Source organism: Syngnathus leptorhynchus, chromosome 21 (assembly GCF_054491065.1).
Source record: "Syngnathus leptorhynchus isolate UIUO chromosome 21, UIUO_Slep, whole genome shotgun sequence".
NCBI classification, from domain to species: Eukaryota; Metazoa; Chordata; class Actinopteri; order Syngnathiformes; family Syngnathidae; genus Syngnathus; species Syngnathus leptorhynchus.
The window spans coordinates 4,171,322-4,188,125 of NC_141215.1; the positions used below are offsets into that span (position 1 = coordinate 4,171,322).

Consider the following 16,804-nt stretch of genomic DNA (forward strand, 5'->3'; position numbering starts at 1 on the left):
ACATAAATATAAGTGTTAAATCAGCTTTTGTATATTTTATTGATTAATCTTAGTGATTCAAATATTTCATTTGATCCAATATTTTAAATTGTAATTATGCTCTTTGCATTCATGGAGATGTAAGAATTGGTCATTACAGTTAGGAGTTAAATAATCTATCTTTTAAATATAAAACCAAATTTTCCAAAGTAGTTGCGATGCACTGTGGTCGCATTTTTCATTTTGCAAATAATGTAAAATACTTGGAAGAACCCAGAAGAAAATGAAAAATGTTCAGTGTTTTTATTTAAAAACTATAAACAGTCACCAAAGTAAATAAAGCCAATCTCTAACAGACTGTTAGGTCTATTTTTAGTCACACATCCTACAGACACGGCAGAAATGAGGATGGTTGGGTCGTGCCGTCCCCCCCCCACCCCGCTCGGATGCTAATAGGACAGGCAGTCATAAATGGTACACAACACACGGTAGAGAGGACAGTCTTGAGGACGTGAGCCGGAATGTGGCATGGTATTAAGAATGAAAAAATAGTACAATAAAACTCCACACTATATTAAGATAGAAAAAAGTAGTGAAGAAAATATTATACCTGCACGTAAAGCAAAGAACACAGGAAGAAAACCTGTATAAAAACTCCATGTATTTAAACCAATTTACAAATACAAAAAAATTTGGGTACGCGCACTGTGCCCGTACAATGACAAAAACGTTTACAGTGGATAGATATATGTTTTGTTTTTTCTCGTGTGTGTGTGTGTGTGTGTGTTTGTGTATGCGTGCATTGCAGGGTAAGGTGTGAGGAAACAGAAAGGGGGAAAATACCTTCAATATTTTTTTTTTCTTCTACAAAATGACATGATATATTATTCCATACTCTTTCAGCCAGCAAAATGAGTTCTACAAGGTATTATAATACAAAAATGTCACAGTTCCACAAAAAACTGTTTTTTTTTTTTCTCCCCCCCTCCCTCTCCCTAGGCTTTACAGCATCAGTACCTTTGCAGAAGTATTTACAGGGTTTTAAGTACATTCATACACTGCTGAGTATAGAATCACATTAGATACAAGTGACCAGGGATCATAAAAAAAAAAAAAAAAAAAGCAAAACAAAAAACAAAACAAAAAAACAGACTACTTTATTCAATCCTACCAAAGTAATGCTTCTATTAACACCACAGAGCAAGTTCTCCAGTGGCTGCATCATCATGAGGGAGGATCTTTCTTTATATATATTCACAAGATATTTACAAGATTTTTTTTTTTTTCATTAATTGTAATGTCATGTCATTTATTTCAATAATAAATAGGTGAAAATATATCGACTCAAGTAAGAAAACCAAGCTACCAAGTTCCAAAGGAAAAAAAACAAACAAAATAAGTCTGCGCCAGTTGCCTGTCGAGTCCTCCGATCCCTGTGGGACGCCTTCCAAACCCCGCCCCTCCAAATAAAACTGGTGGTCTTCAATCAGTCGGAATTCGCTCGTCAGTTCGTGGGGGCGAAAAAAAATTGTCGACAAAATGTGCTCGTGTTTGGTGCTTGTTTTTTTTCCTTTTTTTTTTTTGGGTGGTGGGGGCGGTCGGGTTTGTCGGCAAAGTTCCTCGGGGAAGCGGTCGGAAAAAGCTCCCTGTGATGGGCAGCTGGTGGAAGACCCCGTGGCAGTTTGTTGAGTGTGTGGACGAGGGTACGTGGTGGGGTTTCAAACACAGGTTGAAGGAGCTGCGAGGGGGGGGGGGGAGGAAGGGAGGGGCGGGGCAGCAGGCCGAGAGGTTCTTCAGTCCGGATCCTGCGCTTGCGCTTCCTCCCCAGACTCGCTACAGCTCACCGGCGGCGTCTTTCCTCCTCTCGCCCTCGGTTGGGCGGGTGAGGATGACGGAGGAGTTTTCTCGAGGTTGTCCTTTTGGCGTAAATTAGGCCTGGAGCGAACGTGTCAGTTCATAAAGGCATTTGGCGAGCGTGGTGGAAACCTCCATGTTACTCAGTGCCAGCACGGAGAGGTGCGCCTCGTGCTTCTTTACCAGCCTGAAAGGTTGGGATTTCAATTATGGTCCGATTTTCGCCGAGAAAGAAATTCAATTTTTTTTTTCCCCGCCTCCATACTTACATGCGACCACAGTCCGAGTGCTTGGCGATGTTCTTTAACGTTAAGGCAGCAGTTAGTCGTATGTGTTTGGTCACTGGTCCCTCCTTCTCGTCCTGACGAGGGTAGGAGAACATTTAAATCGTGGGTTCTTTCCCCGAGGTTCGCTCGAGCCGCTTGAACTCACCGTGAAGTCCCTGAAGACCAAATTCCGAGAACCTCGACGGAGGGCCATGAGAGCTGCGCTGGGATGATTGACGATTGCTTTTGGCGGTCGCGCCGCCGGAGTACTGCCTGTCGCCGGCGGCGTCCTTTCAAAGCACACGTTTACAAATTAGGGCTGAAAATAATTCTCATCGGGCGTCAAAAATAAAAAAAGACACATCGGTGTCACGTACTGGGAAGAAGTTGGGTTGGGGCTTTGCGCTTGCTGTTCCTCCAGTTTGAGTCCAGCTAGCAAAGCTTCCCGAGAACAGTGCTTATCCTGAAAGCGAGTTAACGGAACGAGAGCGTTAAGTTCCGATCGAGACGTTAACAAATAAAACGCTGCTACCTGTAGATGCGTGATGAACGAGAGTCTCTGTCGCGGGAAAGGATCGCATCCTTCCCACTGACATTGCCCGGCGTACACGTCCTTTCCGCCGTGTTGCGTCGCGGCGTGGTAAAACACTTGGGATGGAGTCTCGAACCACCTAGGAGTAGAAAAGACGATAAAATAAAAAAAAATAAAAAAACAGTTTGGAAGCGACGCGTAGAAAAGAGGCCAAACTTACCGTTTACAGGATTGCCAAAGACATTTGAAGTTCTGCCCCGCTTTCCTGGTTGGCTCGGGCGGCGCCGTGGGGGCTTGCTGGGGGGGCGGAGGGGCGTTGTTGTCTGGAGGTTGGGTCGCGGGGGGCGGGGACGGGGTAACGGTCGGCTATAAAAGAGATGAGGATTGTCAAACTATATTGGGAGCTCTACTGTTTTTTTAAAATACGCCGTCCGAGTGTTTTGTATGCTGAGATGTAACCGAAGCGCTCTCTGGAGGCCTAAGTTGTTCTCTCAGCAGCTTTTGTTGTCAGGAGGTTTGTATCAGTGAAAGCCAAATGGTCTGAACTGGCCTCACCTTCTTAACCTCCGCGTCGTAGCGACGATTGATCGATTGGGGGAAAAAAAAAAAAAACCCCACGCAAATAATAAATATATAGCGGGCGACGTGACTCACCGTTGTGCCAGCTGCCTGCGTGGGTGAGCAGTTCCTCTGCTGACTGGCGTTCTCGATTGCTACTTTGGCTACGGTGCTCGGGTCGGTTCCCGCCGGCACGGCCACCATGGTGGAACTGCTGCCCGCGTTGTTGGGGTCGCTGATGGTGATTATCCGCACTCCCACTTTGTTGGGGATCCCCGAGGACGCGGCGGCCGCCGCGCGATCCTCGCTCTCGGCCGGCCTCTTGACGCCCCGGGCTTCCGAGGCCACGCCGTTTGCGGGCGGGGCCGACGCGCTCTGGGTGGCGGGGGGCGGGGTGGAATTGGGGAGCAGTTGCTGCCTTAGCGCGGGCACGGCGTGGCCGGGCCCGAAAGGTCCGTTTGTTAATTCCGAGGGCGGCCTGGGGCCGATCGCCTGAGGTCCATTGGCCAGGCGCTCTGCCTGCTGGGCTTTGGCAGTGTCCTGCTGGAGGGGAGGACTGGGAGCAGGGGGGCTCTTCTCGGCGGGGCCCACGTCCCCGTTCCCCAAGTACTGCTTGGAAGCAATGTGATTTGGAATGTTTTTGCTAATGACGCCTCCTTCGCCCCGGTCCACGTCGCACACCCCGTTGACCAGCGTCCTTTTAGGATCGGAGTTGCCCTCCGGGGCGGCGTCGGGGCCGGGGGAGAGGGCCTGCTTCCCGTTGGCGGGGGAACTCTCCGCTGCCGGACCGTTTAGCGTCCCCTGACTGTTCCCTGAGTGGTACGGAGGTAGACTAGACTCCATGCACTTGCGACCGTTTAGCAGCTTGGCGCCGACCCCGACGTCCCCGTTACTGGTTTTCCCATTAGCGGAGGAGTCTCCGTCGGGCATGGAGGAGTTCTCCATCACCTCGATTTTCCGCTCGTGGATGTGCAAGCCGGTGGCGTCCTTGGCCTCCTCCTCCTTTTGACAAATGATCTTGTCGCCTCGGAGCGAAGCCGGCGGCGGAGGAGGAGGAACGGCGGGAGCTTGCTGGGACGCGGTCCCCGTCGAGAGCGGCGGCGACGGGACGCTCGGGGCCACGGCGCCGTGGCTGACGGCGGCCACGGTGTTAAAGCCAGTGTTCGGGACCACAGTAAAAGTGACTTGTCCGGTCGCCATGGGGGCCTGGATGATGGCGGCCGGACTACTCGTCGAGATGATCTGGCCAGGCAAGAGCTGGACCTGACTGGGAACCAGCTGCACGTTCAGTTGCTGCGGCTGGGGAGGGGGCACCTGGGGGTTGTAGGCCGTTTGGTAGATGACCTGCGAACTGGTGCTGTTGGGAGGGGGCACCTGCGGCGCGGGGAGGATGAGCTTTCCGCCCGGCGTGGAAGGCCCTCGCTTTGGAAGCAGAAGCTGTTTGATCAAGCTGGACTCGGAGGAGGTAGGCTGCGAGGGAGGAGCTTGCGGAATCATTTGCTGATGTCGTTTGAGGGACAGTGCGTGGCTGACTGTTTGGTTGGGATGGACTTGGGGGGTGGCCGAAGCCGGGCACGGGTTGGAAGGGGCTCCGGACTGCCCGGCTATTTGAATGGACTGGGCGCCGGCAGGGTTGGCAAGAACAATTTGGTGTATGGCCGGGGTGTAGGCTTGGCTTGGTTGCGGACCGGGACCGACTATGACCACACTCTGCGCCTGTGTCTGAGGCTGCTGGTTGGCTATCGTGGTTGCTGGCCCAGTGGACTGGCTTGGCGCTGGTTTGGGGGCGATATTCTGAAATGTGACACGGGAGCTCGTGGAAGCGGGCGCCGCCGGATTACTTGACGCCGCTTGGATGGAAGAGGTGGTTGCGGGTGAAGACGCCCCCCCGCATCGAGGGTCTACGTGAGGCGAGGCTCCCTGCGACGTGGGCAGAGGTGGCGTCGGGGCGAGGGGCGGGTGCTGGGAAATTGGGGGGCAGACGCCTTGCACCCTAGCCGTGAGTATGTGGCCTTGGGGTACCTGTTGAAAAAGCGTGACTGGCGTCCCGGTGGGGAGCATGGGGGAGTGCTGCTGAAGCGCAGGTGAAGCCACGGCGTTTTGCGGGCTGTGGTTCTGGGAAGCCGGTGCAGATGTCGGAATCTGGACAACTGGACCGGATCGGACTTGCTGCTGCTGCTGTTGTTGCTGAGTGTTTGGTGGTGACTGCAGAGGCGCGTGCGGGGCCACCGGATGATGGGGAGCAGCTGGGTGGCTTGCACTGGGGGTCTCCTTCGCATTGGCGCTCCCAGACGGCGTCCCGCCACCTACGCTCGGGCCTGGCGGCCGGCCTAGCTGAGGTGTACCTAACGCAAAACATAAACTCATTTTCTTTCCTACTATTTCCAACTTCAATTATTTGAAAGTTCTACCTGGAGGTGGCGCCTGGGGGTCGGCAGGGGCTTCGCTTCGAACCGCAGGAGAGGGCGCTCCACCTGCCGCCTGCTGTTGTTGAGGCTGCTGGTAGTACAACTGAACGGGCAGCGGTATTGACCTCCGCCTTATCCCCACCAGGAGGATGTGAACCGGTCCGTTGGCTTTGGACTCGTCCTGCCGCCGCATCGTGTGATTGGGGAAGACGGTCCTGTAACGAGGCAAGGTAAAAAGTAAATACTCTGTGGAACATTTTCACTTTTTTTTTTCTCATCTTAGGGCAAAACAGTAAATAAGACTGACCGCAGACATTTGAGGAAGCCAGCGGAGTTCAAGATGTTACTTCGACCCATTTTGCTGCACGTGGAAAGGTACTCCGAGTACATATCTGACCTTGACACCGAGCCCTCAGTGTTTGTCTCAAAGTGTGCATTTAGCCTGTTAAAAAAAAAAAAAAAACAGAGCTCACATTTTGGGCTTAAAAAAACAATTTTTATAAATAGTGTAGTAGTTGTGAAGATGACTCACCATTGCAATGTAAATTTCTCTCCATCGAGTTCAACTATGCCAGGTGGTGGCTGTGCGGACTGAACCGGAGCCCGTGCGGCTGAAGAGCAGAAAAACAAAGCGGTACAAATGTTTAGCTGTTATGAAAGACTGTGCTCGAAATGTATAGTTGGTGTGCTGATTCAGTTCAACTGCAAAAAAAATCTGTCTTCCCAAATCTGTCCACTAGATGTCACATAAACTAATGACTACATACAAATTGTTCTTTTTATGAGTCTCCAGAAAACTTGGCAAACGGTGCAAAAAAATGATTTATCCCCCCAAAAAAGTACAACAGTCAACTCCTTGATAAACTGGAAGGAATTCAATCTGCATGACTTTGAAATCAGATTATCACAAATCTCATCAAGCTCCAACATAAAAAAAAAAAAAAATGTTGCCTTTTTAATTATTGCGCACCGAAATTCTTCTTGCATGCCGGCATCTGGACTTTAATGAGCAACAGTAAAATAAATAGTCCATATTTTACGTTTATTTGATTTGAACTGTCACGGTTGGTGTGTGTGTGAAGGACGCTCACTCGTTGCTGGCGCTCCCTGCGCCGCCGCCGCGACCTGCTCGACCAGCTGCGGTCGAACTTCGGTAGCCTGTTCTGTATTGGCCTGATGCTCGATTAACCGCACCGCCGTGAGGGCATCGGGTCCGAACGTATGAAGGTCCACAGAAACTAACCTCACCAGCAGGTCTGAGGAGAGAAAAATTGACACGAGTTATATTTCAAATTTTTTTCGCCGTCGTCCGCTGTCTTACCTATGCTACGGTCCACAGAGGCAATCTTGCTGCAGGGAATTTCCCCAAGCTGAGCCAACAGGTAGAGCACCTCCAACGAGGCCATGAGGAGCATGAGGTCAGGCAGGGTGAGGAGCACCATTACCTCCCTGTACGAGTCCTGGTCCACATACTCACAGATGAGCACGCCGTTGTCCTCCGCTTTGCTCAGGTTGCCCAGGATCTCCATGGCTACACGACAAAAAAAAAAAAAAAAAAGGAGATCACATTCCATACAAGATGTTGACATCGCTGTGGCTACAAATAGATTGATTATATAAGAGCAAAGGCGCACCTCTCATTTTGAGGAACCTGTCTCTGGACATTAAGCATTTGGTGATGGTGTGAAAGATCAAATGGGTCATCCGAAAGTCAACTGGGTCGAGCTGGAGCTGTGAGGCAAAAAAAAAAAAAAAAAGCGCATTCCGATGAAGAAGCAAAGTCAAGTTCAACAAGAAAAAAAAAAAAAAGGCCAAGGCGCTACAGTTCAAACGGACAAATGTTTTCCATAAAGTAGCATTTGCTTTCATTAGCATTCATTGACGCTTTATGTCGTCTCGAACAAATAAGCAGCGGTGCTTTTAAAGCGGATGCAAAAAGTGCCCCTCGAGTTCCTGGCGACAAAGCTCTAACTGATTGCATCCAGGGCTCTTTGCATACATTTTCTAGAAATAGCACTTTGATGAGGAGTTATTTCCCGGCACAGCAGTAAATTAACATACATAAATCATTCACTAAGGCTCCGGGAAGGTGTCGAAATAATAGTTTAGGGATGCGCGAGCCTTTCGGCATTCTCATGTGACCGACGCCCGCGCTCGCCCGAGTATTTGTGAGCCGATCGACTCACCTCGGCGGCTACGTTGCCCAACGTGTCCAGCCCGAGTTGTCGGAGCGAGATGAGGTTACAGTGGGCGCAGAGCAAAAGGAAGCGCAGGCACGTTCGGTTGGCCGCCAGCAGCTTCACGTTGGCCTCCTCGAAGGAGAGGTTTCGCAGGATGACGGCCACCTGCAGCACCCGCTGGGCCTCCATGTCGCCGATGCCCAGGTTCCGCGGCGGGTGGATGAGGCTCTGCCAACGCTCCGCCACTGATGTACCATCTAAACAAGTTGCCGTGGTTACGTAATACGCTTTCATGCAAAATAGAATTTCACCAGATTTTAAAAAGATTCAATAGTGAGTCTTTTTTTTTCTTTTCTTTACCTTGTGCTGTACTGCTCTTGTCCCAGATCAGCTCTCTGACTTCGGCATCCTGCACCACCTCTTTCCAAAACTGAAAGCGAGCAGGGGAGAAAAAAAAAAACCTTAGCCTATCAATATAGTTGTTGTTTTTTTTTTTTAATTATTAAACATGTCAAATCATTACCCTGATAAAATCCCGGGACGTTTTCGCCTTCCAGTCGGTACCAAAAACCCCGGAGAAGCTGCCTAGCGCTACGAAAAGAGAGCAGGAGGTGAACACAATTATTATTTTTTTGATTTCTACACATAAAACCGAGTTGCTGACGTACAGTCGTCGAAGACGCCAGTGTGGGCCAGTAGCAACGTGACCAATTTGGGGTCCTTGTCCAGCTGCATGGCGTGCTTGCTCTCGTTGGAGAGCAGAGTGCAAACGTTGACGGCAAAGTCCACTTCGTTGGGCAGGCCCGAGAGGAGAGACAGCACCAGTTTGTTGTAGTCGCACGGCGGGATGAATTCAGTAGACAGCCCGTAGCTTTGGCGAAGATAGTCTGAGGAGACAAGAGTCGAGTTCTGATTTACCTTCCTCATCCAAGTTTAATGTTCTCCTTTCAACAACAACAAAAAATAAAGTTTTAACCTTGTTCACAGGTCAGCAAGCTTCTAAGCCAAGTCGGCAAATGCAGTCGAGCCCCCCCACCTTTTTTTCTTTAAGCCACAGAGGACATCTAAAGGAATCGAGTCGACTTTGTGCATTTACATATTATCAACAGAGGGCGAGATTTTATCAGCGGTTATTATTTAGCCGCCTCGGCTTCAAAGAAAGCCTTTTTTCTTGATTTACATTCAAGCAAACGTGCCAGGGATGGTAATCGCGAGCGAGGAGGGAGGGGGGAAAAAATTTTTTTTTTTATTTTGATTGAGAGGAGCTGAATGGAAGGCAGGCAGGCTTTAACTGTTAATGTAAATCATCTGAGTTCCTTTTACGGTTACAACCGCTCCATTCAATTCCTGCGACTTGCCGTTCGACCCTGAACACCTGCATCGGGGTCGGGACAAAAGAGGGACTGTACGACAACGTTCGCGCAAAGCTGCGACCAAAATAGAAATCCGTTTGTGTGACTATCATTCGCGGTTTAACGCAAAGGCGGCAAAAAAAAAAAAAAAAATAGGCCAACAGTCACACTGACTTTTTTTTTTCAAGCACCCATTAACACCTGGAGAAAAAAAAATACATTTCTGTGTAGAAATTTAAATATGGAAGGCCGTTAGTTTGTTAGAAATATGTGTTCTATTTTTTCAGTTGCATCTTTTTCCCTGTTTCTGAGAAAAAAAACAAAAAAAGATTTATCAATGTTATTTTTAAGAGCAGGTTCCCACAAACACTTGCTTTTCTCACAGGTGCGGTTCCCAACCAGCGAAAAGAACTGTGAGGTGAAATGTGAAGCAAACGGCATGCTGCAATAAAGGTGCTAGATAAGCAACCTTCAATATGTTGCGAAAAAAAAAAAAAAGTGTGACAGTGTAATCACATCAGCATGAGGATTAACCCTTTTTTTCAAGTTTGTTCACACACAAATAAGATTTTTAATCCAGCTACCTGATGCATAAAACACCACGCTAGCCCAGTGACGGACGCTAAGCTCGACTTAGCTTGCTAAGCATGTAAAGGGGAAAACCCTCTTAAGAGGGCGTCGGGCTTACCTGAGACAACATGCTGCTGGTAGTTGTAAGACGTGGGAATCGCCCCAACTGGAAGAAAGGTCTTGGTGTTCCCCGGCTGCGCTTCGTCATCGTCCTCGCCAAAGTGGTGGACCCGCTCATATTTTTCCAAGTATCTGTGTGCAAAAAGAAAGTGGTGAGAAAAGTGCACCCTGTTGCACTCCGAGCCTGAGTGGCTAAGGGAGGGAGAAAAAAAAATACAAATAAATAAGATAAATAAAAATAAATAAAAAAAAATCTAAAAAAAAAAAAAATTATACTAATAAAAACCTAACCTGGACAGGATTTTGAAAAAAATGGAATATTCATAGCCAGCAAAATGATTAATTGTTCAAACTAGCTATGACTTGCAGTCTTTTAAATATTCCGAAAATTTTACCAAACAAGTATGGCGTAAACATAAATCACAAAGTCAGAAATCAGATTACAAAAAATAAATACAAACAACTCTGTGGCTTAATCACTTCAACATTTCCTAAAACAATATGTCAACACGGACAGTACTGAAATTAGACACTTGAGAAATGAATAAATCTCAACACCCTTTGCAATTTCACGCAAGAAATGCAAGTGGCAAACATTTGCAAGGAACTTGACAAACACGAGGAATGAAGTCACTCCTTCCCCCCCGCGATAAGGCAACACGTCTTGGGTCATAGCAAGCTGCACGAAATACCTCCACGGTGAGCGTGTGGCCGTGAGTCACCGAGCGAGCCAGCCAGCCAGCCAGCGGCTGTTAGTGAATGAAGCCCTCGCTTGTTCATCACGGTGGAGGTAATCCCCCGTCCGCTGGCTGCCGGGTGACACGCTCGGCTATAAATACACGCCGTTTGCCGCTCGTGGAGAGGAAGGAGGGAGGGAGGGAACGAGGCGAGCGGGAGGGAGAGATAGGGCCCGGCTCCTCGATGCAACGTCATCAACCGCTGTCTGGCCAAAAGCAGATAATGACTATACATGGGTGGGAGCCTTTTTTTTTTTTTTAAGCGAGAAGGGCTCCATTTCTCTTTCTAGTGCATTCATGATGACAGAAAAAAAAAAAAAATCATTGAGTCCGAGGTTGACGGTACCAGTCCACTGATTTGAATGCTTTAGGGGTGAAGGGTCGCACCCTGCTCCTGTTCAAAGAGGCTAACAGGAAGCTTGGCCGAGAGACTGAAGATCGTATCGCCTAGATTCGGTTAGAGAGGTGTGCATCTAGACTTTTAAACGATTTTGTGGTATCGTCTCAAGTGGCGCAGTGGGGGGGGGGGGGGGGGGGGCACACAAATCCTCCCACCACCTGGTTGCACATCCGCATCATAACACTACAGCTAGTAAACATTTTCTTTAAACTGGTATTTGTGTGAAAATCATCTACTTGTTTTATTCTTGCAGAAAAAAATTTCCAATAACCAAAACAAAGTCTGGGTTTGATTGCCCTATTGCCCCTGGTGTGTTTGGGTGCACTGCCCCCTACTGGAAGTGGATGACGGCATGCAAAATAAAAATAAAAAAGTGTTTGGCAATAATCCCAGCATGAGCTTCAAGCGTAACGCTTTCAAACATAGATGATTGACAGCAAAGAGTCCAACTGTAAAGACACTATTTGGCACGGCTGTAATCTATCTAAAAAAATAAAAATAAACATTCCTCCAAGGATTCAAATAGTGATGCTGGAAATGCAGCCCCCACGGCTTCTACTGATAATGTATGACAGGAGCATAACACATGGAAAGGTCAGCGCACGAGCCGGCGCAATAATACCGCTCAAATTTTTTACAGCTGCAAACATCTGCATCGGAGCGAGCGAGCAGCTTCGTGAATCGAAAAAGACTTTTTCAAAAATGATGCCAGTTCCTCTGCAGCACTGAGGAAGGAACAGTGATTGTTGTCAGAGGAGGGGGGGTGGGGGTATTTCTTTTTTTCGAGCCCAAACCTGGTGCATGTTGTCAGACATAAGAGCAACCGCTGACAAATGCCTTTTCTAAAAAATGCCTTCCATACAGTCGAGATTTTGAAACGAGGCTGAATCACAACAGAGCCGAAGCTGACCTTCTCCTTGACAGCGTGGCTGTTCCACCACAGCGGTCTTTCTGCCATCGAATTTATTGCCATTGTTTATTAAAAGCTCCGGCCGAACAAAAACTCTCCGCCGATGATTTGTGATTTTAGCCCTAGCAACAAAACGCGGCAACCCGAGCCTCCGCTGTCGAGTTCAAGGCGGATGCGTCAATCTTCCGGACGGCGAGGAGACGAGAAGAAGAGATGAGGTGGTGGCTGACACCGCCTGCGGGCAGGTCAAAATACAAAGTCTTAAAAGCCCTCGGGTTGTCCGTGATGGATCGCTCTCGCCGGACGGGGTCTCGTCTTTATCCAGAACTGGTCTAGCTACAATCTGAGGCGATGGACTTCAAAAACTGATGCAAGTTGGTTCAAAGGCTGATGCAAATATTTTTTTACAAGACTATCGATTCATGCGGTGCATTTTAAGGGCTTCTACACTGAGAGAGGGGGGGAAAAAAATTGTTGTCCCATATTCCTCACAAGCTCCTTCATTACATAAGAAAATACTCCATCTAGGCCTTAAGCGTGAGTACGAACAATGGACATGTTTAAGCTACCAACAGAGAGAGCGAGCGAGCGGTTCCTCGAAGTCGCTCGTTGCCCTCTGGGCGGCTCTTGCCGAGGAAGCGGCGGCGAGAGCAAACTGAGGTTACGCTCGCGCCACCTGACTTGTCAAGTTTACATTTGGGAGACACCACGAGCTCATTCTCTCGTGAAGGTGTGTCTGGATGATTACGGGGAGGTTTCGCTAAAAATCAAGACGCGAGGGTGGGGAACTTGCCTGCTTGAATCTCATCCCAAAAAAATAATAATCATGCGAAAAGAATTACCGAGGACATGTGAACTGAAATATGTCCATAACGGTTTTAGGAAAAGCCATCAAACCAAATCAGTTCTCAGAGTGGTGAGCTAGTCTGCAGCTGCTGCGGGGTTAAAAAAAAAAAAAAAAAAATCACAGGGGAGAGAACAGATTGGTCCAAATAAAACCAAGCATATAGCAGAGTTTGCATTTGCAATGTTATACAGTAATATTTTTAAAAAACAGAATCATTAAAAAATCATGGCTTGCGCTTATTCCGCGGCAGCTTGGATCAGGTTTTTATTGGGCCTTTAAAACAAGCAGCTCTGGTGGGAAATTTTATTCGGGAGGGGGGGGGGGTCTTCCCACATCGCTCTTCTGTCTCTTGCTCTTTAATTCGGATGATGAACCCAAAACGACCCCGTCCGATAAAACACCAGCTTTTCTCACATCTTTTTTTTTTTTTTTTAAGATCGAAAATACTTTCCACACTTGATGCTGGCAAACATCAACAACAACAACAAAAAACTTCTTGCGTGGCCAACCTCCGACCTGGAAGAAGAACAACGGGAAACCTTCACCCTGCGCCGATTACATTAACAAAAAAAAAAAAGCTAAGAGGAAAATATAATTTCCCCTTTCATCCAATAAGCGATTTCACGCAGTCAGCAAAAAACGCGGCAGCGCTCGCTTGCCTGTGACATCCATCCACCGCAGCAAACTTCCTTTGATAAAAATCAACAAATTAGTTCCAACGGCTGTTGTGACACACAGAGTGATATATTCTGCATGCCGCCTCCCCTCAGCTGTCAGCCTGCGTTTGCTGCTCCCTATTTCACCAGCACCTCCGAGTATTTTAGCGACATCATTTGGGGAAATGACTTTGCTCCCGTGGTCAGCCAAGTTTAGTTATTGTTTAAAAAAAACGCCTTAACTCCATGCCGGAACAAAAGTGGAATTCTGCATATTTACCGAGCCTACGAGTTCATCAGCTTCCCACTGGCAACTAGCACAACAGACAGTCTTGTCATTCGCCTTTCTGCCAACTTATATGCTCTGCTCTTCACACGAGACAAAAAAAAAAAAAGACATTTGTCTCTGCAATAAAAGCTGATGGGGATACATCTATGGCGCTTAAAAGGAACTGAGAGCATCAACCACAAAACGACGGGGGGGGGGGAAGCTGTCAGCTTGGCCACCTTGCAGCGTAAAAATGCTCCCTGCTTGCAAAGATGGATTTTCTAGCAAACGGACGCTTAAGACAGGAACTAACACGAGATATGACGAGAGCGCGGTGTTCAAGATGCTCCCCATCACTGGCAGCTGACTCAAAAGCGCTGCAGCTTGAAACCAAAACAACAGCGAAATAATCAAAAAGGCCACAAAACTCTCCATGCATTATTCTTTTTCTTCCCCCCTCCAAAGCTTTTCGTGAAGTCACCGGTTCCAAACAAATGGATGGGAGAAGAAGAAAAAGAAAAACGCCTGTTGATTGCATCCTAACAATTGTAAACACTTCCCACATGCTGCCTGGGAGGCACAGAGCTACTCACCGAAGGTAGTACTGTTTTAAAGCGAATGCAGCGTTGGAGCAACTCCTTGGAAAATTAAACTCTTCCCCGAGTTCATTCCATTGGTTTTTGTCAGACACCTGCAAAAGAGAAAAAAGAGGTGGTTAGAGGAAAGCACCGCAAAATATCATAAAAGTAAATGGAGAGAGAGCAACAACATTGGAACCATCTGGTTTTCTATCTACAGGTTTTCCCCCCCCTCCCCATAAGTCGTGTTGAAAATCAATAACCTTGTAAAAAAAATACAATTTAACCTACGTGTAAATAATGACGCGAAATAAACATACCCCCCCGCGGTAGAATGCCGTAAATGTATACAAATGCGACGCATTGTATTTACATTTGACACATGAATGTGTGTACAAGTGTTGGAAGACTTAACGTTTCAGTTGAAGCTAGTTAGCAACACGGCTAACAGGCTAAGTTGACTTTTCCCACGCTAGCTTGACACGCAAACGACGCTAAACTCCCGACAAACTGTGCCAACGGAGAGGGAGAATGCATTAGTTGGCGCTAAGGCGTTTATTCGGGGTTCGGTGCGGTGCCGTTGACAGTATTTACTATACGGGCCTACGAGGCCTGTTATTTTGCGAGCAGCCATGAAGCCGAGGAAAATGGCGAGGGAAAGAGAGGGGTAAAACGAAGGCTTTCCCCGGCTAGTGGAGCACCGAGCGGGGGGAACCGGTAGCACGGTTCCGGCCTCCTTGGGCTTTTCCGAAGTGGCGATAATCGATGTTAAACGTGCCCGCTAATTTTGAGTGGCTCCAGAGTGCGCTCTGACTCGCAGCGCTCGCCACTCAATGGAAAGCGTACAACAACACAAGGCAGCACATTGCAATAGAGATACATGGCAAACTAGCACAAGGCCAACACCGATCCACTAACGGCTGTCTGCTGAAGTATGGAGGGGGTTGGGGGGGTGATCCAATCGTCCCGAGCTGCCCACACGAGAGTCGCAGAGCGGGTCCACAAGCCGCACGGAGCGGGGTGTAAAATATCCACTTTGGGTTCCCCCACTCACCTTAGCAAATCCACCTAAAGAGACGACTCTGTAATAGAGAGCGGTCAGATCCAGCTCTTTTCCACCCACGACAGGAATCTTCTTGAACGGCGATCTAAGGGGGGAGATAACGTCACAAATGAGCATAAATGTCTCTCAATAACACTTGGGCGCAAGTCCGAGTGCGATTCGATGTGAAGCGAAAGTTGCATTTGGTGTAAATAAAAGCGCCCCCGAATCTCACCCTCTGCTTTGGTGAAATTGCCGCAGCTCGTCCAGGAAAGCCTGTCCCTTCCTTCGTTGATCTGGAAGATTTTTCCCCGTCGAATTTGCCATTGTTTTTGCATGCAAAAACGGTTAAAGCCCACTTCGGTTGCTTCCTAAGACACCAACGATCCCATACTCCGCCGGCGCTCAGTCATTCGCGAAGCTGAGTGTTTAAAAAGTTAAAGAAATAGCTGGTAGCAAGAAGAGCGGCAGCTCGCTAATAAAGACTGATGCACACACCAGCGAGCGAGCCCGATTCAAACCCGGACTAAGTTCCAAAACGAACAGTCCCAAATACGAGCGACCTACCGGCGGATTAGACGCGCCATAGCGGGACGTGTTCGATTAATGCTTTTTGGTCGCGGTTGTATTCGTTTGGAGTGGTTTGACAGTGTGGTACGGACGCGGCTCCGAGGCTATCGCACACACTGTAGAGCGGCAGAGGGATCCTGTTCTCAGACAAAAAGATGAGAAGGCCGCGGAGGCCAGCCTGCCGTGCGTACAGCGCCCTCTGTGGTCGAGCCTTGCACTGCACCCCCCACTGTCTGTCCAAGGCAGAGCGGCTGGCTGGCTGCTGGAACAATAGACTTGTTTTCTTTTTTAGAAACCGTCGGACAAATTGTCGGATAAAAACAGGTCAGGAGGTACTTGTAAATGTCCCGTGGGGGTAGGGTATAGCACTAATTAACGGGGGATCTTATTATTGGGAAAGACATTAGGATGGGGAATATTTGGACTTGAAAACTACACATAAACTTTACCCTCCCTCCCAAAACATATTGTACTCGTAAATATCATACGGGGAAAAGGATATGACACGAACAGGAGCTATAAAAATAATAATATTATTATTCGTAGATGTCCTTATTTGGGACAAGACAGAAAAACTCCAGATAAACAATGTCAGAAAGTATCATCCTTGCAAATATACAGTACAGTTAACTAACATAGGATCTTATGATTGCATTATTCGAAATAAAGTTTTTTCCACTCTTAGACATCATTTAGGATAACACAGGACAAAAGCAGATAAGATATAGAAAAGGTTGCAAGTCATCACCTCTATAAACACTGTAATATTAAAATGAATAGTTGTATTTGACTAATTAAAACAGTTTGGGGGACATATGTTAAAATACTTGTAGTATGTGGCAAAAAAATAAATGCATGCAACCAATAATAAAGGTTTGTTTATGTCATGTCTTCTTACCATGCAGCATTTCACTCGTTTTCTTTATCAACTTTAGAACTAGTTAAAGTGCATTGCTTGTTAATGACATTGGTTAAAC

The 16,804-nt window shown here is 47.8% G+C and overlaps 1 protein-coding gene across 2 annotated transcripts; it reads right to left on the reverse strand.

Moving 5' to 3' along the window:
- Positions 1 to 268: 268 nt before the first annotated feature.
- arid2 (AT-rich interactive domain 2) lies at positions 269 to 16,047 on the reverse strand. Of its 2 annotated transcripts, XM_085902573.1 has the most exons (22): positions 15,825 to 16,047; positions 15,493 to 15,678; positions 15,270 to 15,363; positions 14,231 to 14,328; positions 9,818 to 9,951; positions 8,446 to 8,664; positions 8,301 to 8,368; positions 8,138 to 8,207; positions 7,784 to 8,034; positions 7,232 to 7,328; positions 6,919 to 7,128; positions 6,689 to 6,853; positions 6,130 to 6,208; positions 5,905 to 6,039; positions 5,601 to 5,812; positions 3,286 to 5,534; positions 2,852 to 2,997; positions 2,632 to 2,770; positions 2,477 to 2,562; positions 2,266 to 2,389; positions 2,103 to 2,194; positions 269 to 2,020 (listed from the first exon to the last, which is right to left on the reverse strand). In XM_085902573.1, exons 2-22 carry the CDS (start codon positions 15,582 to 15,584, stop codon positions 1,909 to 1,911), a joined length of 4,872 nt encoding a protein of 1,623 aa, XP_085758699.1. In that variant the 5' UTR covers positions 15,585 to 15,678; positions 15,825 to 16,047; the 3' UTR covers positions 269 to 1,908. The 2 variants fall into 2 exon arrangements, with proteins under 2 accessions (XP_085758699.1, XP_085758698.1); XM_085902572.1 differs by having other exon boundaries at positions 15,493 to 16,047.
- Between the last annotated feature and the right edge of the window lie 757 nt (positions 16,048 to 16,804).